Here is a 21,806-nt window from a genome sequence, read left to right as displayed (position 1 = left end):
GGCCAATGAAAATTGGCGAGTGGTATTTGCATGCCACTCCCCCGGACATACGGGTATAAAAGGAGCTGGTATGCAACCACTCATTCAGATTTTCTCTTTGGAGCTGAACGGTCATGCTCACTGAGCTGAATTCGCACGACTGTTCATTCACCTCTGCTGGATCTGATGGCGCATTTCAGCGGCTTCTCCCCCCTCTGCAATGGTGTACTGCAGAGAATGCCCCTGGGCGCTTCGGCAGAAATAAAAGAGTATATTTCTCTAAAGAGCGGCACACACGGAACGTCTTTTTAAAGACGCGTCTTTTTAAAGATGCCTTTCCTTTGTGTGTTATCCCTGGTTGTGCTCATTATCGCTTGCCTTCTGACAGTCACGATCACTGTCTTTTGTGTCTGGGCACTGCTCACGCGGAGACAGCGTTCGTGGATGGGTCATGTACTCATTGCGAGAACATGTCCATGGCAACGATGCGGTCGCGGCTTACCTTCGTAAGAAAGCAAGCCACCCCAGAGGATCCCCGCCTTGGTCCTTCTACACACGGGTATGAGGCTAGCGCGGCTAGCAATGGGGGCGATTTGGGGACCCCAATGGGACCACCTCTGCCGGGTATCCCCCCACGGACCTCCCATTTCCCAGCATGCTCGTCTGCCCCGATCAGGCTTCTGGATGAGTCCGCCGGCTCGTCTCACGGCGAGTTCGACCTCTTATTCGGAGCCCGTGAAGGTGATGAGCTCTTGAGCGCAGCATTGGAGAGCGGGCTCGTCCAGTCGGACGCGGAAGCCTCAGCTGGGCTCCTCCTTTCGGGTGCGGTCACTCAGTCACAGGCTGACATGGAGATGACGACATGCTTTCCCAGGCAGCCGCTCAAAGCCATGCCCCGCACCTGTTCCTTTCTTCCCGGAAGTGCATGAAGAGCTGACAAGGTCGTGGGAGGCACTTTTTACTGCCCGGTACCAATCTTTCAGCTTCTCTGCCCTCACTACCCTCGATGGTGGGGCGGCCAAGGGCTATTCGGCAATCCCCCCGGTGGATAAATTCGCAGAGCGCCGCCACCAGGCCACCAGGGGAGTGGTATTTGCATGCCACTCCCCCGGACATACGTGCAATGCTGCACTGAGATCTAAAAGAACAAGGATTGCATTATCACCAGAGTCAACGGTTAATAAAATATAATTTCAAACTTTTAACAAAGCAGACTCTATACTACAAATTGCTCTGAAACCCGACTGTAATGTCTCAATTCAAGAATATACTGTATATGTATACAGTATTTTATTTAATTTTTAATTCACTTCCAAAGTCATCAGGCCATCAGATATCTCCTGAATAGTTGTTTCAGAATTCAGTGCTTCCTGTCCAGCTTTGCTCAGTTTTGGAAGGGGGAATGATTGAAGGAAGTCAGAAATGACTTCATGGTGAATACAAACCTTGGATTCATACAGGCCTTCATAAAATTCTGTATGACAGACACTAATATCCTTGGAATTTATTATACTTGACCCTTCCTCGTTCTCTGTTATGAATTAATCTGTTGGCATATGAGCCTTTTAGTTGATGAGCTAATAATTAAGCTGGTTTGTCCCATATATATATATATATATATATATATATATATATATATATATATATATATATATATATATATATATATATATATATATATACAGGTATATATGACAGACAGACAAACATTTTTGCTTTGCAAGACTGCCACAATCTGACACATCAAAAAGACAGAATACTCCTTGTCAAAAGGATATTGTAACCTCCAGATGTTTGTTATTTCCAATGATTCAGTAAGGTGAATGATGATGAAATTTAGAAAAGATTCGATTTGGGCTGGAAATATAATCCAACACATAATTTAAGTTGCTGCCTAATTTAATTACATGTAAAGTGTTTATATGGATGGTAAGAGATTGATTATTATTATTATTATTATTATTATTTTTTTATTATTATTTTTTTTTTTTTGAAGATCATAAAAGTTAAAGACATACAGATTTGTTAAAGTGAAGTGTTTAGAAAAAATTAAACCAGTAACGAGAACACAGTGACTGTCAGAATCAGCTAACATGAATATGTTTGAACAGTATTTTTTTTTTTTTGTTTGTTTGTTTTTTTTTTGACCTTGAATAACATTTAAAAAAAAAAAAAAAGTAGATTTAATTATCTGAGAGAGCCCTACAGCAACTTAGATGTTTTTGTACACCATGCTTAGGGTACAACAGGGCTATGAAGAAACATAATTTTACTTGTGTGAAAATAAATAATAACGGAAGGTTGTTTTGATAAAAAAAAAAAAAAAAAAAATTAAAAAGAAAAAAAAGGGCAGAGGGAGCATTTTACCTCACACTTGGGGTAAAAGCCCCCCACATTTGGGGTAAAAGGTCCAAGGGGAATATAGTGATATTATGTAAATATAGGGACAATAGTTATAATGCAAAAATTTGTCAACTCATACTTTTGAGACAGCAAGATGCTTTTTTTATAATACAAATTAAGATAATGCTTATTCAAAATAACCACTTCAGAAAAGGGTTAACCATGTTCTGTTAATTTTAATCACAGTCGGTATTTCATAGCATGTCAAGTATTCTATAAACAAATTAATCTCCATTCTGTTTGAATCAGTCGATGTGAGCCCACTTTGAACATTTTATATTTCAAATCTATCGCACCATTTAAGAAAACCAATGTGTTTTATGGTTGCCTTTAGCCCCTGCAACAGGGGGGCTTTTTTACCTCAAATATTATCCTTTCATTTATTGGAAAGTTATTAAAAATAATATATATATATATATATATATATATATATATATATATATATATATATATATATATATATATATATATATAAATTATAATAAACTGAAAATAACAAATAAGTATTCTGTCTCAAAATAAATATGATAATTTCAGGGATTGTCATTAGCTACATAAACTTAAACATATAACAAATGATTAAATATTAGATCAAAATACCTCGAAATAAAATTTTAGACATTGTACGCAATGGTCTCATGGATCAGGAATATTTTGCAGTGAGCAGGACAAATGTGTGTTTAGGAAAGTGCTGTAGTAGTTTTTGTTGCTATTTAGTGTTTTGTGAGAAAACACAATCAAAAGTGCATTTTACCCTGGGCATAGCCGGGTCTAAGGGGGCCTAAGGGGGCATTGCCCATCTAGATTTGCCTCGAGTCCCCCCAGAAACCTCTGATGCCCCCAACTGACTGATGGCAAAAGGATGAAGGGGCACTTCCTTCCCCTGGACAGATGGAGAAATGATCAATGTTGCCACCATAAATATACATGTGCCCCACCAATGATTGTATCCTAGTACCGGCCTTTTGCTCTGTTGTATACTAATATACTTCCCCATCTCTCGAACATTGTCATTAGCAAAAAGTCACTGAAATAGCACATTAAATGAAAGAACCTGGTACTGTTGAAATCTAGCTAGCAATGTTTACATTTTTGATTGTTCATGTTTTATATCTTTTTTTGTTAAACCTAGAGAGCGTATTTCCTCTCAGAGGCCTTTTTCCCTCCTGCGTCTTCATTAAGAGCAACCTTGGATCCAGCCTTCAAACTCCATGAGACTATTGCCAAGGTAAGAGTATCCTCCTCTTTTCTCAATAAAAGTCCATTAAAAGTGATTATGTTTGTTTGTTTGTATGTTTGTTTCTTTGTTGTTGTTGGCTGGTTTGTCCAGGTGGTGCAATCTTTTATGGCTATAATTGTCATCAGGATTTATAAAAAATAAAAATATTAAGTGAAAAATGTACTTTTTAATCAACTTTGACAACTAATTGCACAGCTACACAAAGCATTCCTCAAGAGGAAAATGCTGTATGTAAAGAAAGGACATAACTTTAATTTGTTTGTTTTATTGTGGAATATTTTGTCTTTTTCAAGTTTATGTGGAAAAACAAAGACAGCTTAAAGGTTCACTCAGTTAGATATTCACTAATCACAATCAGAAATGATTAATTTAATCCAAGAGTGAAAGTGTCCAATAACAAGATGGTTACTGAGATTAAGCGAGTAGTATTCAGATGGTCATGTGATTTTAAAATGGCAGCCCCCATGAGGGTGCCCCTGCCCCATGTAGAATAAAACAGCTTTTGTAAGGTTACTGATATGACTGGAGTCCTCATCTCATGTGTGTGGTCTTGATTTTATGCATATGTTTCAAAATTAAAATTCATTTCTTTAGAAGCAAATACATTTTTAAATGGGGGAAAAAAATACTGTGTGCACCTTTAATCTCTGCTTTAAAGGTGAACTCAGTAGGATTTTAGCTGGCTCTTACTCATCCCATTGGTACCAGTAGTACTTGTTATTTTGAATTCTATACCTATCACCCTTGATACTGGAAGTTTGTTTACTAAGTGTTGCTGCTTCACACCAAAGATGTTTGTTTATCTTCTGTTTTGTTACTTTTAGTCTGTGTTTTTTTCTCTGTCTCATACTACACACATCCATATTATGGACCTTCTTGGAATCAAACCAAACAAATTTTCTGTGACTGGACAGTCGTGACTCGTATGCTCTTCGACAGCTGAACTCCGTCTTGTGCTCGCGCTTTCTGTTTGATGTCATGCCGTTTACCCGTGATCTGTGCTGTGAGAGCTGCAGGTAGTAGCAGTTTGTTTCATGACTCCAGAAGGGGCCTCTTTTTCTGACATTTTATCTTTCTAATTCCACTCATTCTGTTCGGACTGTCTGGTGGTTGACATTCCACTTTATCAATACCATACCATTACTCTGGACTATACTGTTGACTTGGCCTCTGTTGTTGTTTGTAGTAAGTTTATTGTGTTTGTTGTTATATGGTTTGGTTTGCTTGCTTTGTTTATTTGCACTTTTATGTTTGAGCATTGTCTGGAAGCACTATATAAAGAAGACGTTAATATTATTGTCATTATTAGCAGAGGTGGGTAGTAACACACTACATTTACTCCATTACATTTACTTTTTGAGAAAATTTACTTTTTTTAGATTAGGTTTAATAGTGGGTACTTTTTACTTTTACTCAAGTACATTTCTATTGATTTATATTTTTATTTTACTTCGTTACAATGGGCGACGTTCCTTTCGTTACATTACTGGTTTTAATTAAATAAGTTTTAATAAATGTGTAATTTATTGAGAGATTTTTTAATGGGACTTTTATGACAGCGGAACTTTTCAGTTGCGCTCTGTCACTCGAGTCACGTTCATGGCTGTAGAAGCAGCAGCAAGCGCTCAAAATAAACACTTTCTTCACGCAATGCCTTCATTTTACACCAAGACAAGCAGATATTTCAAGATTAGAAGCAATGACAACTTAAGAAAACTTGCTGTGGCAAGTTTTGGTGATAGTGATAATGTGAGCTTGTCTGTGTTGTGGTGATGGTCATTTTCAAGGTGATTCTGTAACTATGGGCTCTTATGTAGTATGTTATGGGTAGAATAATTAACAATTTCTATGCAGAATGACTTAAATACAGAATCTACATTGACATTCTCCTGCGCAATAAAAATATTCGGACTGGTGCCGGCCAGTCTGAATTTCTGGCATCTGGCAAATCTTAACTGTCTTAAATACAAAGGGCAGATTTGTCCAAACACACTCCTAGGAAACCCCCCACAACTGTCACACACTTTCCAAGTGATAGATAAATAACCGTTGCAATGGTCGCCATGGAAACCCATGAAATTGCAGAATAAAGACATTCCATTGTTCTTCAATATAACCAACTCTCTATACTTAAAATGATTACACTAATCATGAGGCATGTTTCCGGCTCACCAGCTCACATGAAGCTTAATTCATGAACATTTGACATTGACTTTGGACTTTTCTTAATTCACTACAATCCAGATACACAGCCATGTGTAGGATTATACTAAAAATATGGACAAATGCATCCTATGCAGATGATAACCCTGACAATTATGTTTTTCATAACGTGTAATGTATTATCTAACAACCTAATTAGTAGGAAGTTTTGTCATGCATTATAACTGAATTATAACTGTAATTTAATAAGAAAGTACAAGTGTTTGGTATGTAATTGATTGTCTCTTAAATTCCAGAAAAGTGCTGTGAAGTATATTCGGGTTATTTGCAGCTATGGTCTTCTTATGAAATTTATGATTGAAATGTGCACTTTTTGAGTGGGAAAAAGAACAATGGGCCATAAATTAATGATCTTGAGGGGAGGGCAGAAATGACCATGTGACCCAGCAAAAGAGACTTCTGGTTGACTCAAGACACCTTCAGGGTGCGGCCAACCTCAACTCAAGAAAACCTCCCTGCTTAGGATGAACTCTTCTCTCATGGCTCTTGCTATTTTCTTAGCCCTCCTTTGTCTGGCTTTGCTTCGGCACCCCTCTGCCCAGGTTTCACACAATGTAGAGTTCAGGAAAGCTCAGAAAGCAAAGTTCCGAGGTGCTCTTCTATGCGCTGCGACTTACACACGTGATGGGGAGTCGCGAGACTCCCTGGTGGGAGGCCTCGCTTTAACACCCTGCTTGACCTTTCAAACACCGAACTATCCAGCATCCACAATCTTAACAGAGATCTAAAACATTGATGGAAAACAACCAGAACTTTCTAGGGACCCAGCCAAAGAAACAAAGTGAAGAATGCAAGTACACCACCAGACTTTTGCTAGAAAAAGCAAAGAAAAAGTATTATTTCAATACTTCAGGTATCACGATTGCAAATCGTGGTATACTAAATTAAGTATTGATAGGTCAGGGCATGGTCTATAGACCACATAAAGTTACATTTTCTCTGTTACAGATAATTTCCATTCACCTTCTCTTACAGCTCACTCACCAACCTGTTTTATGTTTGTCTCTGTGTGTTAGTTAGTTTGATGTTGTAGATTAGCAATAAAGTCTTGTTTGAAATCAAAGATAATTTGACTGTAGTATATTTTGATAAATAATCTCGTGATCTGCGAGATTAATGATCTGCGCTCCGTACTCTAACAAAATGTCAACATATTTGTGATATTATTTTCAATGGCCATGAGAATACATATATATATATATGTAGGGCTTTACTGGTTGTTTAGATCAGTGTTACTATCAGAAATAATCAATAATTTTTCTTTAGTTATTAATTAATATTTAAATTAATCAATTGAATCTAACTCATTAAAACCTCATATGGGGCTCCAGTAAATGTAGTGTGCTACGTTTAGGAGCAAGTTTGGTTATTAGCAATAATTAATAATTATCAAAGATAATTACTAATTATTAAAATCAATAGAACATTGATGAGAATCAATGTTAGCTTTTTTAATCCTTTAAAATCAACAATTATCAAAGATAATCATTAATTGTTAACATCGATGAAACATTAATTAAAATTAACACTAGCTTATTGATCATTCAAATTCAACAACCATCAAAGATAATTATCAATTATCAAAAATCAATAGAATATTAATAAGGATTAACATTGACGGGGCACCACCCTGGAATCAGGGACTAATAACCAAATAGTAAAACAGTCTCAATATTAGATTGTTTTCTTAGGAAAATCGACATCCGAAGAATATCGATTTTCAGGAAAAAAAACAATGAATGAAGGTTTGAATCCGAGCACTGACATCCCTTCAGCATGACACAGGCATATGCAAAACAAACCAAAACACTTCTCTTTGTAATATAAACAAAGTTTATTCATGCAGTAATATCAATTAATAATTAATACAATGCAGTCAAGAAACGTCCGACTTATAACTACAAACTAAACAGTGAAATGATTAGATATGGAAATAAATATAATCCTATAACACATAAGGTGTGTGTGTGTTTGTGTGTGTGGGTGTGTGGTTAGTACGAGAGAGAGAGAGAGAGATGATTAAGTGACAGCCCTAAAGCCGATTTCGCGATAGTGGGATCGGGAAACTGTCAGTTATCACTCAGAGACGCGGTGGACGGCTCGTAAAAGTCCCACATTATTTGACTCTTTAATGGATGAACTCAGTTGCTGGTGAAATTGCACAACAATCCAATTTGGTTGGACCACAATACAGCAAAACAAATGTGATAATTAATACCGTGAGTATTAATAATGAGCGGACATGGCGGTCCGTAAACTGTACAAGCAAAAAACCTTGAAACACAAGAATAACACACTATAATATTCTATCTCTGCCCAGACGTAAACCTCTTACTTGAATCGCATGAGGACACAGGTAGAATGTGTTTTCCTCCGTCCTTTAACTCTGACCCGGTTCCTTGAGGCTCGGGTGATGACGGGAGGTCGTTTCCTCGCTCTGTCGGCGGGTGGTACGGCTGTTGATTCTCGGCGGGCTGGCGGAGAACTCAGAAATGTCGACTTGATTGAAGATGGAAGTGAAATCTTTAATCTCTTCACTTCTGTAGGCAAACGGATGAAGATGCGAATTGCGGCGGTATCCTTTGGATCCGTTAGAGTGTTCGGTTGAACACAGAGTAATCTCAACTCGTCCAGCGAGATGGAGATTGTATGGCTACAGTTTCAAGTTGGACGTTACTTCCTTGTGCCACGAGGTTGCACCGGAGAGCAGCGAAGAGCTGCGTCCACACGCTGCAAACAAAGTTGCTGGAAGCAAATCTCGAAAGCATTTCAGAGGTATTTCAACTCCTGATGATGTCATGTTTGAGGGATGTAAAAAAGAGGAGGATAATTTTCTATCCGTTCCGGAGTGGAACTTCAATAAATTGCCCTTGAAGGTCTCTGCGTTGTTCTGTCTTTTCTGAGCGCTGAAGTAAATCAATTATTGTTAATTCACACATTTAATTCCGTTATTCATTTTATCTGACTCCAAATACACTCTAATTTGTATTTAAGCTCTAATTAATTTCTGATCATTCTTTTAATTTAACATTTTTAGGTTATTGATTACTCTAAATCCTCTTCTATTCATTGTCCTTTTGATCTTTGGAGACTTACGCCGGCCGTTATTAAATTACGTAAACCTCCCACAAATGGATAGCCAGTTCTGTTCTTAGTCAGCGGTTGTAGGGTTAACTAATATCGTCTGGTTTGGCTTTTCTCATAACCAGATGATATTGCCGCTTAGTCACGTACATACAACTTGCTAAGACGGGCGGTGAGCAGTGACAGAGCCTTTAAATGGCTTTCTCCTACCCGGTTGTCCTGAGTGGTTTCTCCTATATTAAAGCTCCAGTGTGGTCTACCCTGGTCTATTGAAATTCAAATCCTACCCGGCTGTCCTAGGTGGTTGTCCTACCTGGTTGTCCTGAGTGGTTTAAATTCAAACTGAGAGTCTTTAAATGGCTTCCTCCTATATTAAAGCTCCAGTAATGATTTCAGAGGAATTCAGAATAAATCAAATAATAACAATTTATTTGACAGGTAGGATATAAATCATTGTTGCAGAAATTCAAATCAAAGCCAATTTCACATGATCAGAATAAACAAGCATTACTAAAAATAAAAGACAAAGTCAAAGAAACATACCTGCAAAACTACATGCAGCGGTACAGCATGGGAGATCTGCTTACAGATCCCCAGAGCTTCATGCCAACTTTCCTTAAATATCTAGACAGAATAAACATTGTGTACCAAATGGTATTATCCTTTGAACAATGAGGATTTGGGGGTGAATGGGTTCTTGACTTCCTGGGGTTTAACCTTGTTAATATACAGGAGATAATTTCAATTGTAGGTCAAGGAGGGGGAGACACCTCCAGAATTATGCAGTATTTGGCAAAGACCTTATAACTTTGTTACCATTAGTTTTATCAACATGGGAAAGAGACCACTATACCAGTCGCACAGAGACCTCTTAAATGATATCAAACACATACAGTTGCATTCTTTGTTTTCATGGTATTTGTTATATTTTTACATACAAATCTTATGTCTTTGTGTTGGTCCAGAGCTGTCGAAGGGGGAGAGAGAAGGGGGGGCAGCAAGGTGATTTGCAATTTATCACACTGTGGTGATATTCAGGTGTAGATTTCAGCAAAAGGCGATTTGCAATTTATCACACGTGGTGATATTCAGGTGTAGATTTCAGCTTTTGTGAGAGAGTTCTAGGACGTTGATTCTTGCAGAGTTCTTTGAATTTTACCAGAAATGGTGCCTTTTGGTTGTAGACATTCCGGTGCCAGCCTTACAGGGACATTCTGTTGTGTGCCTCATCCAATAGGAGTTGAGAGTTCGATCCTTTAGTGAGCAAGGCTTCATGGGATTTGTAGTCTTTTTTGGACTCCCTTTGTTTGATTTTGGCACGATTTTTATCAGTAAGATTTACGACTTGGAATGTGGGGCTTGAGTTAGGTTTTTACGACTGTGTTAGGCCTGCCTTTGTCTTCTATCTGAATACATGAGGCCCAACATATGTGTGTGTGTGTATATATATATATATATATATATATATATATATAAAGCTACACTATGTAACTTTTTTTTGGTTAAAAAAATAACAAAATGTTATTAATGAGAGAGTGCAGCAAAAATCTATCTTCAAAACCATGTATTTACATTAACGAAATGCACTTTGATAAACCTATAATAATGATATTATATTATAAATATTTTTGAGCTGTCGGGACGGATTTCGCGGGAAATTGCATACATACATCATTCCCTTGCGTGTCATACACATACACAGAGAAAATAACATCCGGCTTCTGTAGCACACGTGTGGGAATAGCTGAAGCTGAATGTTTGTTGTCACAACGAATGAGAAAAATTGACCATGGATCATTCAAAATGGCAAACCTCCAGGGAATCACTTTGTAAAAGCAAAGAAACCCCGAACAGAGCAGAGTCTACAAGCAAAAAGGGGAAGCCACAGAGTTAATAATAAAACCCAAATCAACATCGGCTTGGCTTTTCAGAGGTGGCGACAACTCCGAGATCTGAAGGGATTTAAAAGCGACCCAGAGATGGCTTTTTCTTACTCAACAGGTAAGATATTTTATAGATATGGTTTATGTATAATTGTGTAATCAGGTCTCTGTGTGTGTAGTGAAATACAATAATTATACTGTAATCGGTGCAGGACATTTCACTTGCTAGCACACGTGTGTATTTTTCTTTATATCGGCAATGATTTATTTAAATAAATCCTTTAGTCCTAGGCTTGCCAAGGACATGCGAGTCTTGAAACGATGTTGACCACTGGTTGTTAACAATGACAATCTATAAATTAGTTCCCTGTCTGTCACTCACTCAACATTGTGTCGATGTAGTGACACTAGGGGTTCGATCTCGAGAGCCCCAATCACCTTTGCTTAAAATAGAAAAGGTCAATGAAAATTCCACAGCATGAGTCAGACGCTGAGATGGCAGCTGTGCTTGCCCGGGCGGCTGCGAACATCGGGCTGAAGTGGAACCCCCCACCCCGCCCTGAGCGTTTGCGGCTGGATGATTGGTTTCTGGGCTCAGAGCGTGACTCAAGGCTGTGCCCGCCCCGGTGCCTTTCATCCCGGAAGTGCACGAGGAGCTAACGAAGTCGTGGAAGTCACCTTTTACTGCCCATACACGCTTCGTGGGCTCGTCCACTCTGACTACCCTCGACGGCAGAGCGGCTAAGGGATATGTTGAGCTTCCCCAGGTAGAGCGTGCCGTAGCAGTGCATTTATGCCCGCAGGACGCAGCCACCTGGCATGACCGACCAAGGCTCCCTTCCAAGGCCTGTAAGTTCTCTTCCTCTTTAATGATGAAGGCTTACAAAGCCACGGGTCAGGCCGCTTCCGCCCTGCACACCATGGCCATCCTGCAGGTCCACCAGGCCAAGGCACTAAAAGACCTGCACGAGGGACTGACCCAGGACTGATGCAGGAACTACGCACTGCGACTGACCTCGCCTTACGTGCGACGAAGGTCACGGCACGCACCCTGGGGTGGATGATGTCCACTCTTGTGGTCCAAGAGCTGCACCTGTGGCTCAACCTTGCGGAGATGCGTGATGCTGAGAAAGTCCGCTTTCTTGATGCGCCCATCTCCCAAGGGGGCACCATCGAAGATTTCGCCCATCAGTTCTCGACGGTGAGAAAGCAGGCCGAGGCGATTAAACACATCCTGCCACGGCACGACCTGGCCGCCTTCAGGCCACCGAGGTCCCGCACCCCATCTGCTTCTCTCCAGAGCTGTTCCCCTGCAATGCTGGCCATCGGAACCCGCAAGCTGGCCTCAGAGAAAAAGATCCTCCCACGGGAATTCGGCTCCACCTGCCCGTCAGTCGGCCCCCAAGAACCCCAGATGGGCTTCGAGGCAGTCCTGACATGGCCCGCCCAGGGATGAGGGTACCGCTTCTGACCGGTTTGGCCCAGGACATCTCTCCAGCCCCACCATCTCCCCTGGGCCAGCGTGTGGTGTGTATGCCATTGCCGAGTGCCCTCTCAGTTTCTTCATTCCCTGGGCCAGCGCACTCGCAACGGCCAGGTGCTGGAAGTCTTTCCGGTCAATCAGGTGAACGCGAGTACTTCCCATTCCCTCGTTCTCCATCGAGAGACAGCCGGCGAACAGGTAAGTGTGCTGGTCTCTGGGGCCGCTCGCCCGCCCCAGTCACCGGCCAACTTTGCGGGCTTGCAAAGCAGCAGGTCCCCCCTCGGCTGTCTTCCAGGTGGGGCGCCTGGTCTGCCTTGCCGCGAACCACCCTGCCCGGGCACGGTAAGTCCATTCGTCCCCCTGGTGCCACTGTCACGGAGGCTGGAGGCCTGGTTAGAGCTCTTCAGCCCCTCACGGTGGCTCATCAGGATGATTCCCCTCGACTACATGATCCAGTTTGCCGACACCCGTCCCGGTTCAGTGGCTTCCTCTCCACTACGGTGCAGGGCGAGGGTGCCCCCGTCCTTCGGGTGGAAGTTGCCACCCTTCTGGCAAAGGGAGCAATAGAGCCCATCCCCGTAGCTGAGTTGCGCAAGGGCTTCTACAGCCCTTATTTTATCGTGCCCAAAAGAGGGGGAGGATCGCGCCCAATCTTGGACCTGCGTGCCCTGAACGAGGCCTTACACTGGCTTCCGTTCAGGATGTTAATGCAGAAGCGCATCCTGGCATCAGTACGACATCAGGATTGGTTCGCGGCCATCAACCTGAAGGACGCGTACTTTCACGTATCGATCCTTCCTCGACACAGACCCTTTCTTCGGTTTGCTTTCGAGGGACGAGCATACCAGTACATGGTCCTCCCCTTCGGATTGTCCCTGTCCCCTCGTGTCTTTACCAAGGTCGCAGAGGCTGCCCTGGCCCAGTTAAGGGAGAAGGGCATACACACTCAATTATCTCGACGACTGGCTAATCCTAACTCACTCGCAAGATCTATTGTGTGCACACAGGGATCTTGTGTTTCAGCACCTCGACCGACTCAGGCTTCAGGTCATCTGGGAGAAGAGCAAGCTCTCCCCTGTGCAAAGCATCAGTTTTCTCGGTATGGAGTTGGACTCGGTCACTCTCAGGGCACGTCTTATGACAGAACGTGCTCAGTCAGTGCTGACCTGCCTGAAGACCTTCAGGCAGAAGGTAGCGGCACCAGTGAAACAATTTCAGAGGCTCCTGGGGCATATGGCATCCTCGGTGGCGGTTCACCCCCTCGGGTTGATGCATATGAGACTGTTTCAGCACTGGCTACAGACTCGGGTCCCGAGGTGGGCATGGTGCCATGGCACCCGGTGTGTGACCATCATGCCACAGTGCCGTCAGACTTTCAGCCCTTGGTCGGACCTGCCATTTCTAGGCGCAGGTGTTCCCCTAGAGCAGGTCTCAAGGTGCATCATGGTCACGACGGACGCCTCGAACTCGGGCTGGGGCACCATGTGCAATGGGCAGGCAGTGTCGGGGCTCTGGATGGGGCCCCGACTCCAATGGCACATCAACTGCTGAGAGTTGCTGGCAGTATCACTGGCCCTGAGGAGGCTCCGGCCGTTGATTCAGGGTAAACATGTGTTGGTCCGAACCGAAAACACAGTGACCATAGCGTACATAAACCGCCAAGGCAGCGTACGCTCACGTCGCATGTCGCAACTCGCCCACCACCTCATCCTTTGGAGTAAGCAGACCTTGAAGTCTTTGTGAGTCACTCACCTTCCGGGCACCCTCAACCATGCAGCGGATGCACTCTCATGGCAGGTAACATTCCACGGGGAGTGGAGACTCCACCCCCACATAGTCCAGCTGATTTGGGAGAGATACAGGGAGGCACAGGTAGACCTGTTTGCCTCCCAAGACTCCTCTCACTGCCCCCTGTAGTACTCCCTGTCCGAGGCCCCCATCAGCATGGATGCCTTGTCACACAGCTGGCCTCGGTGGCTACGCAAGTATGTGTTTCCTCCTGTAAGCCTCATTGCACAGACTCTGTGCAAAGTCAGGGAGGATGAGAAGCAAGTCCTGTTCATTGCACCGTACTGGCCCAACCGGACTTGGTTCTCGGATCTGATGCTCCTGACAGTAGCACCTCCCTGGCGCATTACCCTGAGGCAGGACCATCTCACTCAGGGGCAAGGCATGCTCCAGCACCCATGGCCAGACCTCTGGTATCTCCACATCTGGCTCCTGGATGGGACACATCCTAGCAGGTCTTCCGCCAGCGGTGATAGACATGATCACTCAGGCCAGGGCCCCCTCTACGAGGTGGCTGTATGCCTTGAAGTGGCGTCTTTTCGCTAACTGGTGTTCTTCCCATGGGGAAGACCCACAGAGATGTGCTGTCGGGTCTGTGCTGTCTTTTCTTCAGGAAGGGCTGGAGAGACGGCTCTACCCTGAACCTGAAAGTGTACGTGGCTGCCATAGCAGCTCACCATGATACACTGGACGGTAGTCCCTCACAACAGCGCTACCTGATCAACACGTTCCTCAAAGGCGCGAGGAGATTGAATCCTCCTAGACCGCGCCTGATCCCCTCTTGGGATCTCTCTGTTGTCCTACCTGCCCTACAGAGAGCCCCATTTGAGCCCTTGGAGCAGGCCAAGCTCAGCATTCTGTCTCTGAAGACGGCCCTCCTGGTGGCACTCACTTCAATCAAGAAGGTGGGGGACCTGCAGGCACTCTCCATTACCAGCGAATGCCTGGAGTTTGGGCCGGCACACTCTCACGTGATCTTGAGACCCCGGCCCGGTTACATGCCCAAAGTTCCCACCACTCCTTTTCGGGACCAGGTGGTGAACCTGCAAGCACTCCCTTCAGAGGAGGAATACCCGGCCTTGTCGTTGCTGTGTCCAGTTCATGCCTCGCGCAGCTATCTGGACCGCACACAGAGCTTTAGATGCTCAGAGCAGCTCTTCGTCTATTTTGGAGGACAGCAGAAGGAGAAAGCTGTCTCCAAACAGAGGTTGGTCCATTGGATTGTGGATGCCATTTCTCTCGCATACCAATCACAGGACTTGCCCCTTGGGAGTCCGGGCGCACTCCACTAGAGGTGTTGTGTCCTCCTGGGCACTGGCAAGGGGGGCCTCTCAAGCAGACATATGCAGAGCTGCGGGTTGGGCTTTGCAAGGTTTTATAACCTACTCATAGACCCGGTTTTGACCCGAGTGTTACACGGTAACAGCAGGTAGACCGGGCGGCCGGTTGGGTGTACCACTTGCATTGCGCCTTTCCCCTTTTTCAAAAGTGATAACGTGCGCTTTTTATCCACAACAGTTCCCCATACCGGTGAACTCTGGACACCTCTTTAATTCTTTAGCACTGTCCGGTGATGAATTCGGTGGAGGAGTAATGCCACCAGGCCCAGTACTCGTGGTATTCCCCTTTTCAGGTGAGCCTGTGTGCTTGGGCTCAGTGCTCCATGCATGGTGATTCCCCTTTGGTAATCCCGTATGATGAGTTTCCACTGTTCGGTTTCCCCTTAGGTGAAACCTGTGTTTCCCCTTGTCAGAGCTTTCTCTGTCTTTGCCACTGTGCTGCATACCCTCTCTGTAGATAGGGTCCTCCTGTGGTATCATTCCATATGTGTACTTCCCCATTGGTAAGTCCATCTGAGGTATGCTCCACATGTTAACCTCCCTCCAGCAGGATGTGGTCTCCATAGTGCTCTCCTTCCTGGAGAGGGAAGAGCACTTCCCAGCGCTATTCTAGAAAGTGCTCAGTGGGAGATTGCTTTACAGCAAATTAAGAAAGGCACCACCGGTAGCCTACTTGGGTAAGTGCCTTCTCCCCCCTTAACGGGACTAGGGAGACGCCTTACCTAACTCACTGGAAGGTCACGACATGGTTGAGCGCTCACTGCGAGGCATGCAGCAGCTTGCCCATGTCCTCTCTTCCGTGCCTCGTGACACGGTTCAGCGCCTGCGGCATTTCCTATAGGAACCCCTAGTGTCACTACATCAACACAACATCGAGTGAGAAACAGGGAACGTCTAGGTTATTGATGTAACCTCTGTTCCCTGATGGAGGGAACAAGACGTTGTGTCCCTCCTGCCGCGGCACTGAACCAGCCGCTGACATGGCCGGGACTCTCTATCGGCTCCTCAGCATAAATCTGAATGAGTGATGCACGCCATCTCCTTTTATACCCGTATGTCTGGATCGGAGTGTGGCATGCAAATTCCACTCGCCAATTTTCATTGGCCTTTTCTATTTTAAGCAAAGGTGATTGGGCTCTCAAGATCGAACCCCTAGTGTCACTACATCGACACAACACCTCGTTCCCTCTATCAGGGAACAGAGGTTACACCAGTAACCAAGACGTTACTGCCGTTGTCTATTTGGCCAGAATATCTTGCAGTTATAAAAACTTTACAACGTTTGACCTTATCAGACTATCAATCATTATGTCTAATGTTAACAAACATTGCCTAAATTTTGTAACATCATTTATTTAAAAACATCAATGTTTCCAATGAGTCAAAACAACAGCATAAGATATGACACTTATCTGTTAAGATGACATGTTTTCGAATATCCGTCTTTTCCTTTCTTTCATTATTTATTTGTCCATTCGCTCTGATAAGATATACTATATTCATGTGTACACTGGTGCCTCGAACCACATTCATCCATGCGGAGGAGCAGAGCCGATGCTCCAAAATAATGTCCTTCTGCAAGATGCATGCAATTTGGCCGCTAGAGGGCCAAAAGTTACATAGTGTACTTTAAGCAATATCTCACGAGCAAGAGTGTGATATGGCCCTACATCAGCACTGCTGTGATTCGGCCAAATCACAGTAGTGTTGATTTAAGGCCATATAGCATGGTTGCGAGTGTGATATTGCTTATATAAAACAGTTCAATGAACAAGTAAATGTTAAAAAAAAAATAGGAAAAACTGAGTACGGTCACAAAAAAACGCATTTGTGCATGGAACTACTCTCTTACGCGATGGATCAGAATCTTCCGTTGCTGGTTTAAATGATGCACCCAAGCCTTCGTTAGTAATTCAAAAATTTCACTAAAATCACAGCTTAGGCTGTTTCTAAAAATTTATTGGAGAAACAAGGATGTGTGTGTGTGTGTGTGTGTGTGTGTGTGTGTGTGAGAGAGAGAGAGAGAGAGAGAGAGAGAGAGAGATAGAGAGAGAGAGATTGAGTGTGCGCGATGATGCTGTAGTTTGTTAGTAAGCATTCTGAAGATAATGTCATTTTGGTGAAATACATCCTATTTTCTCAGTGGAAAAATAGCCGTCCAAGTGGGGGGTATTCCTCCCTATTTCATGTGTTGGTTTAAAGCCATTTAAAGCTATTTCCTAGCTTTAGTAGTGTAGTAATAATATGAGTGATCACGGAGTGCTGTTGAATATAAACACTGAGTGACGCTGACACACTTCACGTCACCAACTTGTCATATTACACACAAAAATGGTCTTTTGCCTCCACCTGCTGGCTAACATATGTAATGTCACAATATTAAATGTAAAGAGACATATGGCTCTTAACACACCTGCACTGCTCATACACTTAAGTTTAGAATGGCACGAACACAAGCGGAGTGATACACACAGTGAAGCGTCCGAGTGCTGATGGTGTGAGACCATGGAACATCTCTTGTCCAATCAGATACACGGACTGGAACAAACTGTTGCGTGTATATGTGTGTCTTTGATTTAGGTCAGCATCATGGCCAGCATCATGATACTAATAACATTTATTTGGTGTCACTCATGCAAATCCTATTTTTTATTTTATTTATTTTTTCAAATCCATTCTTTTGGACCAAATAGTAATGACTTAAAGGGACACTTTACCCAAAAAATTGAAACTATGTCATCATTTACTCACCTTTATGTTGTTCTAAACCCATATAATTTACTTTCTTCCATAGAACACTAAAGGACATGGTATAGGCAGAATGACAGCCTCAGTCACCATTTACTTGCAATGCAGATTTTTTTGCAGATTACTTGCAAAGCAGATTTTTGCTGCCAGTCTGAACAAAGCCATAATGAAATTTAAACTTGTGAGATTGCCTGTGCATGCGCCCACAGCTTGTAAGTGCCCTTTAATTCCTAAAACCAGTGTCTAGTTTGTATGTGTGCAGAGTAGGTAGAGGCTCTCCTGGGTCACTTTTTAGACAGTAGTCTTTCAATGCAATGATAACTAACCTAAAACCTGACTCCAAACAGCCTGTTCCTCACCCTAGCAGTCTGTAGAGGAACAGCATGCATGCTTAGACTCAACAACAGTCCCAACAAAAATGTTATGAAATAAAGAGGAAACAGGCTGGAGCTTTTATAAACATTTTTTCCCTGCTAGTTATGGCCACAGCATTTATGACAGCAAGAAATATGAGCATCATTAAAGTTCCTCATCACAGTCAAGGAGATATTGTTCTGCACAATGAATTATTCAGGCAACTTGAAGACAGACTGGCAATGACACAAAGACATGTGGAAAAACAGTGAATGCTACAAAAGATGAAAGTTTTTTAAGTGTCCTTTCACTGTCTGATCTCCCCCATTTACAAATTCAAAACATTATATGCAGAAGTTTAGATACGCCCTCAGTCTGCAGAATCCGAGGAGCCAAATCTTTAGTGTGGTTTTGAATTCAGCGGGCAGAATTGGAAGTATCAAAATATAATATTTTTCAGCACAATGGGCTGAAAGATCCTTTATGATGAAAGAATGGGCTATGCTGTGGGGACATCAGTCAGACAGTCTTTTCTTCAGTACATTTCATTGTTTTTAAAATAGTGCTCCATCAATAAAAAGCATGGTTCAAGTCTATCTGATAGAGTCAATGTGATTTGTCAATTTAACTCAAACATGTGCAGAGATTTGTTGATACAATTTCTCTGATTATTAGAGAATGACTTCATTCATGGTAATGGAGCATTCATAAACATAATTCACATGAGTATATGGGACATAATTCATAACTCTGTCATTTATGTTATGGAGCGTAAAGATTGTTATGTATTCTTCCTACATTCAGTACTCAGCTTAACACCTGCAGTCACCAAATCCTCTAGAGGGCATGGTATAAATATGCCCTACTTTCTTAAGTTCTTAGTCACATTGGCCCCATAATGATGCCATAAGGGTTGCCATTTTCTGCCTTTGTGCACTCTGTGACTGTAAAGCCAATATTAATGTATGTTAATGCCTCTTGAGACTTTCTTTTATGTTAGTCACCTGCAGGCCACCATCCCAGTGCGGCATTCTACAGAAATAACAACTATGGACATTGTTAGCTTGGTGATCCAGATTTCATACAGAAACTAAACTCAAGTAGCCCCCTGATGGCAGCTTAAATCGGTGGAGGCAGACGTGAATTTATGGCATGTGAGAGTTGGGTCTCAGTGCTGTCAGATAGTTTCCAACTGCTATACAAGCACACTTGAAATCCCCAGGTCCCTCTCTAAGGCCAGCACTGTTGTATTGGAGGTGTCACGCTTGCCTATGCCTCCAGGTCCCAGAGGACTTCGAGCCTTGGTTGAGCTCTCTTTTTCTTCAGGCTGAGGAGCCTTGGGAGTTCTTTCACTGAGGCTTATCACATTCCCTGCTCATTTTTCAACCCCAACTTTGTGACCACAGCTGGGGCAGGTTGATGGAGAGGACAGAGGGCTTGAGTAGTATAGGGTGTGTTTGAGTCAGTTCCACTCAGCCTGGCACGGTAGCCTGGCATCGATCATTTGAGCCGCAGGTATATGCACACTCCATCACCTTCATTGGGCCCACATGCAGCATACCAACTCTCTAGAGTTCAGAGCCTCTCTGCACCCTGCCTAGAGTACTGCTTTAAAAATTACATCTGATGTGACTCTTTCCCTTAACAGGAGAGTTTGCCCTCCTTTCAGAATGTCAGCTCCTTTTTTTAGTATTCTTCAGTAAATGTGTTGTAGATGCTGGTGTGTTATTAGCTTAACCAAGGACACTTGGTTAACCAGCTTCACTATAAAGACCTTGCTGCTAGATCAGAACCAAAGCAGCATTAACAAGCATGGAAAAGCTATGGAAATTCATGCTGGTCTAAGCGGTTCTTTTCAGCAGAGTTGTAGCTCTATGGTTTTTCTGTCAGTGTCCCCTTTTCCCCAATTCTTCATGTTATGTACATCTATGGTGATGTATGAGTATACTCTTACTGTGATCTCTGTGACAGATGACACCATCAGAATCTAAATCAGTGTTTAATGGAAGAGACTCTGTCATGATTGGATGATTCAGTGAAATTAAACTGACTGAGGAAGAGGAATGAAGAGGAATTTAAGCTAGTTTCTCAGAGGACCACAATGCAGAAACCATACTGTGATTTATAGGTCAATGTATGTGATGCATGATGGAAAACAGCTTATTATTTGACAGTTTACTATTCGTCTCACCTGGATAACAATTGAGTCACCTACAAGAGAAGTTTTGTAAAAGTAACTTGTGAGTACAACAACCAATGGAGTGTTCACATATGGAAAGATTAAAAATATATTGCATATGTACTGTATGAAAGGAGTTAGCCTCTGAATATGGCATCTACAAACTAGCTAAGCTCTGATGGAGCATTTGATATAGGAATATGTAAGATGCAAAAAGAGCCGGGTCAGTTTAAAACCAAGCGGCATACAACTTAATGGGTTGGCGAAGTCACAACTGGGTTCGCCTCTCTGATGTTGGTCAATGGATTTCACAGCAAAAACGTTTTGTAGCAGCGATGGAGCAGCACTTTCGCAATCCTTTTAGTTTTTTGAAAAAATAGCACCCCTGCTTTTGCCAGCCATCAACTCTTTGAATCTACAAGAGAGATGGAGGCATCCCACTTTGTGATTCTTTCAAAATTAACCTGTCATGCATCGCTTGCCCTGGGAATCAGCCAGCCAGAAACAGTGGTGGAGGCGGAAGGCCTAAGAGAACAGAAGTTGCCAGTGCAAGAAGGCTGTGAGGTTGAGGGCAGCTGGTGGTGGTGATTGAATGTCCCAGGACAGCCATTGTTATGTGACAGATGGAAACAGTGGTGGCAGAGAAGAGTGAAGGCTCTGCATTGTACTCTGACAGTCTGAGTGACACTATCCGGCAGGGGAAGAAGGGTGAATGGAAGATTCTGCCAGCTCTGCTTACATGGTACTGGAGGGACCAGGAATCGATGACAGACTATGCAGGGAACGTCAACCTGAGAAGCATCTCAATTATACATTACTTTCCCTTGAATCATCTCATCTGTTGGGTTGATTAAATAGTATCCAGAGATCCTCGTCTGGACACCCTCAGACAAACTAGCACAAGGCCATTATGAATGAGTGTGAAGAACCAGTGGGTATTTCATTTCTGAGATGTTCAGATCACATTGTTCTGAGTTCATCAGTGCTAATGTGATGGCTCTGGAGCATCAGCTGTCCATTGTTGGAATTCACGCACATTTCAGTTCTAAATATTTTAGCCTTTTAATTGCTTAAATGGACCATCTGCTCTATGCATGTGTAT

The 21,806-nt window shown here is 43.0% G+C and overlaps 1 protein-coding gene across 1 annotated transcript in view; it reads left to right on the top strand.

The window, feature by feature from the left end:
- LOC127428061 (inactive N-acetylated-alpha-linked acidic dipeptidase-like protein 2) overlaps nucleotides 1–21,806 on the top strand; it is a 475,761-nt gene that overhangs the window by 354,224 nt on the left and 99,731 nt on the right. Inside the window, exon 11 of the mRNA XM_051676110.1 lies at nucleotides 3,515–3,610. Within this exon, the coding sequence (XP_051532070.1) occupies nucleotides 3,515–3,610 (96 nt within the window). The remainder of the gene's footprint in view (nucleotides 1–3,514; nucleotides 3,611–21,806) is intronic.

Source organism: Myxocyprinus asiaticus, chromosome 37 (assembly GCF_019703515.2).
Source record: "Myxocyprinus asiaticus isolate MX2 ecotype Aquarium Trade chromosome 37, UBuf_Myxa_2, whole genome shotgun sequence".
Lineage (NCBI taxonomy): Eukaryota > Metazoa > Chordata > Actinopteri > Cypriniformes > Catostomidae > Myxocyprinus > Myxocyprinus asiaticus.
Note: the sequence above shows the minus strand (reverse complement) of the source record. Positions and strands in the feature narration are given on the sequence as shown.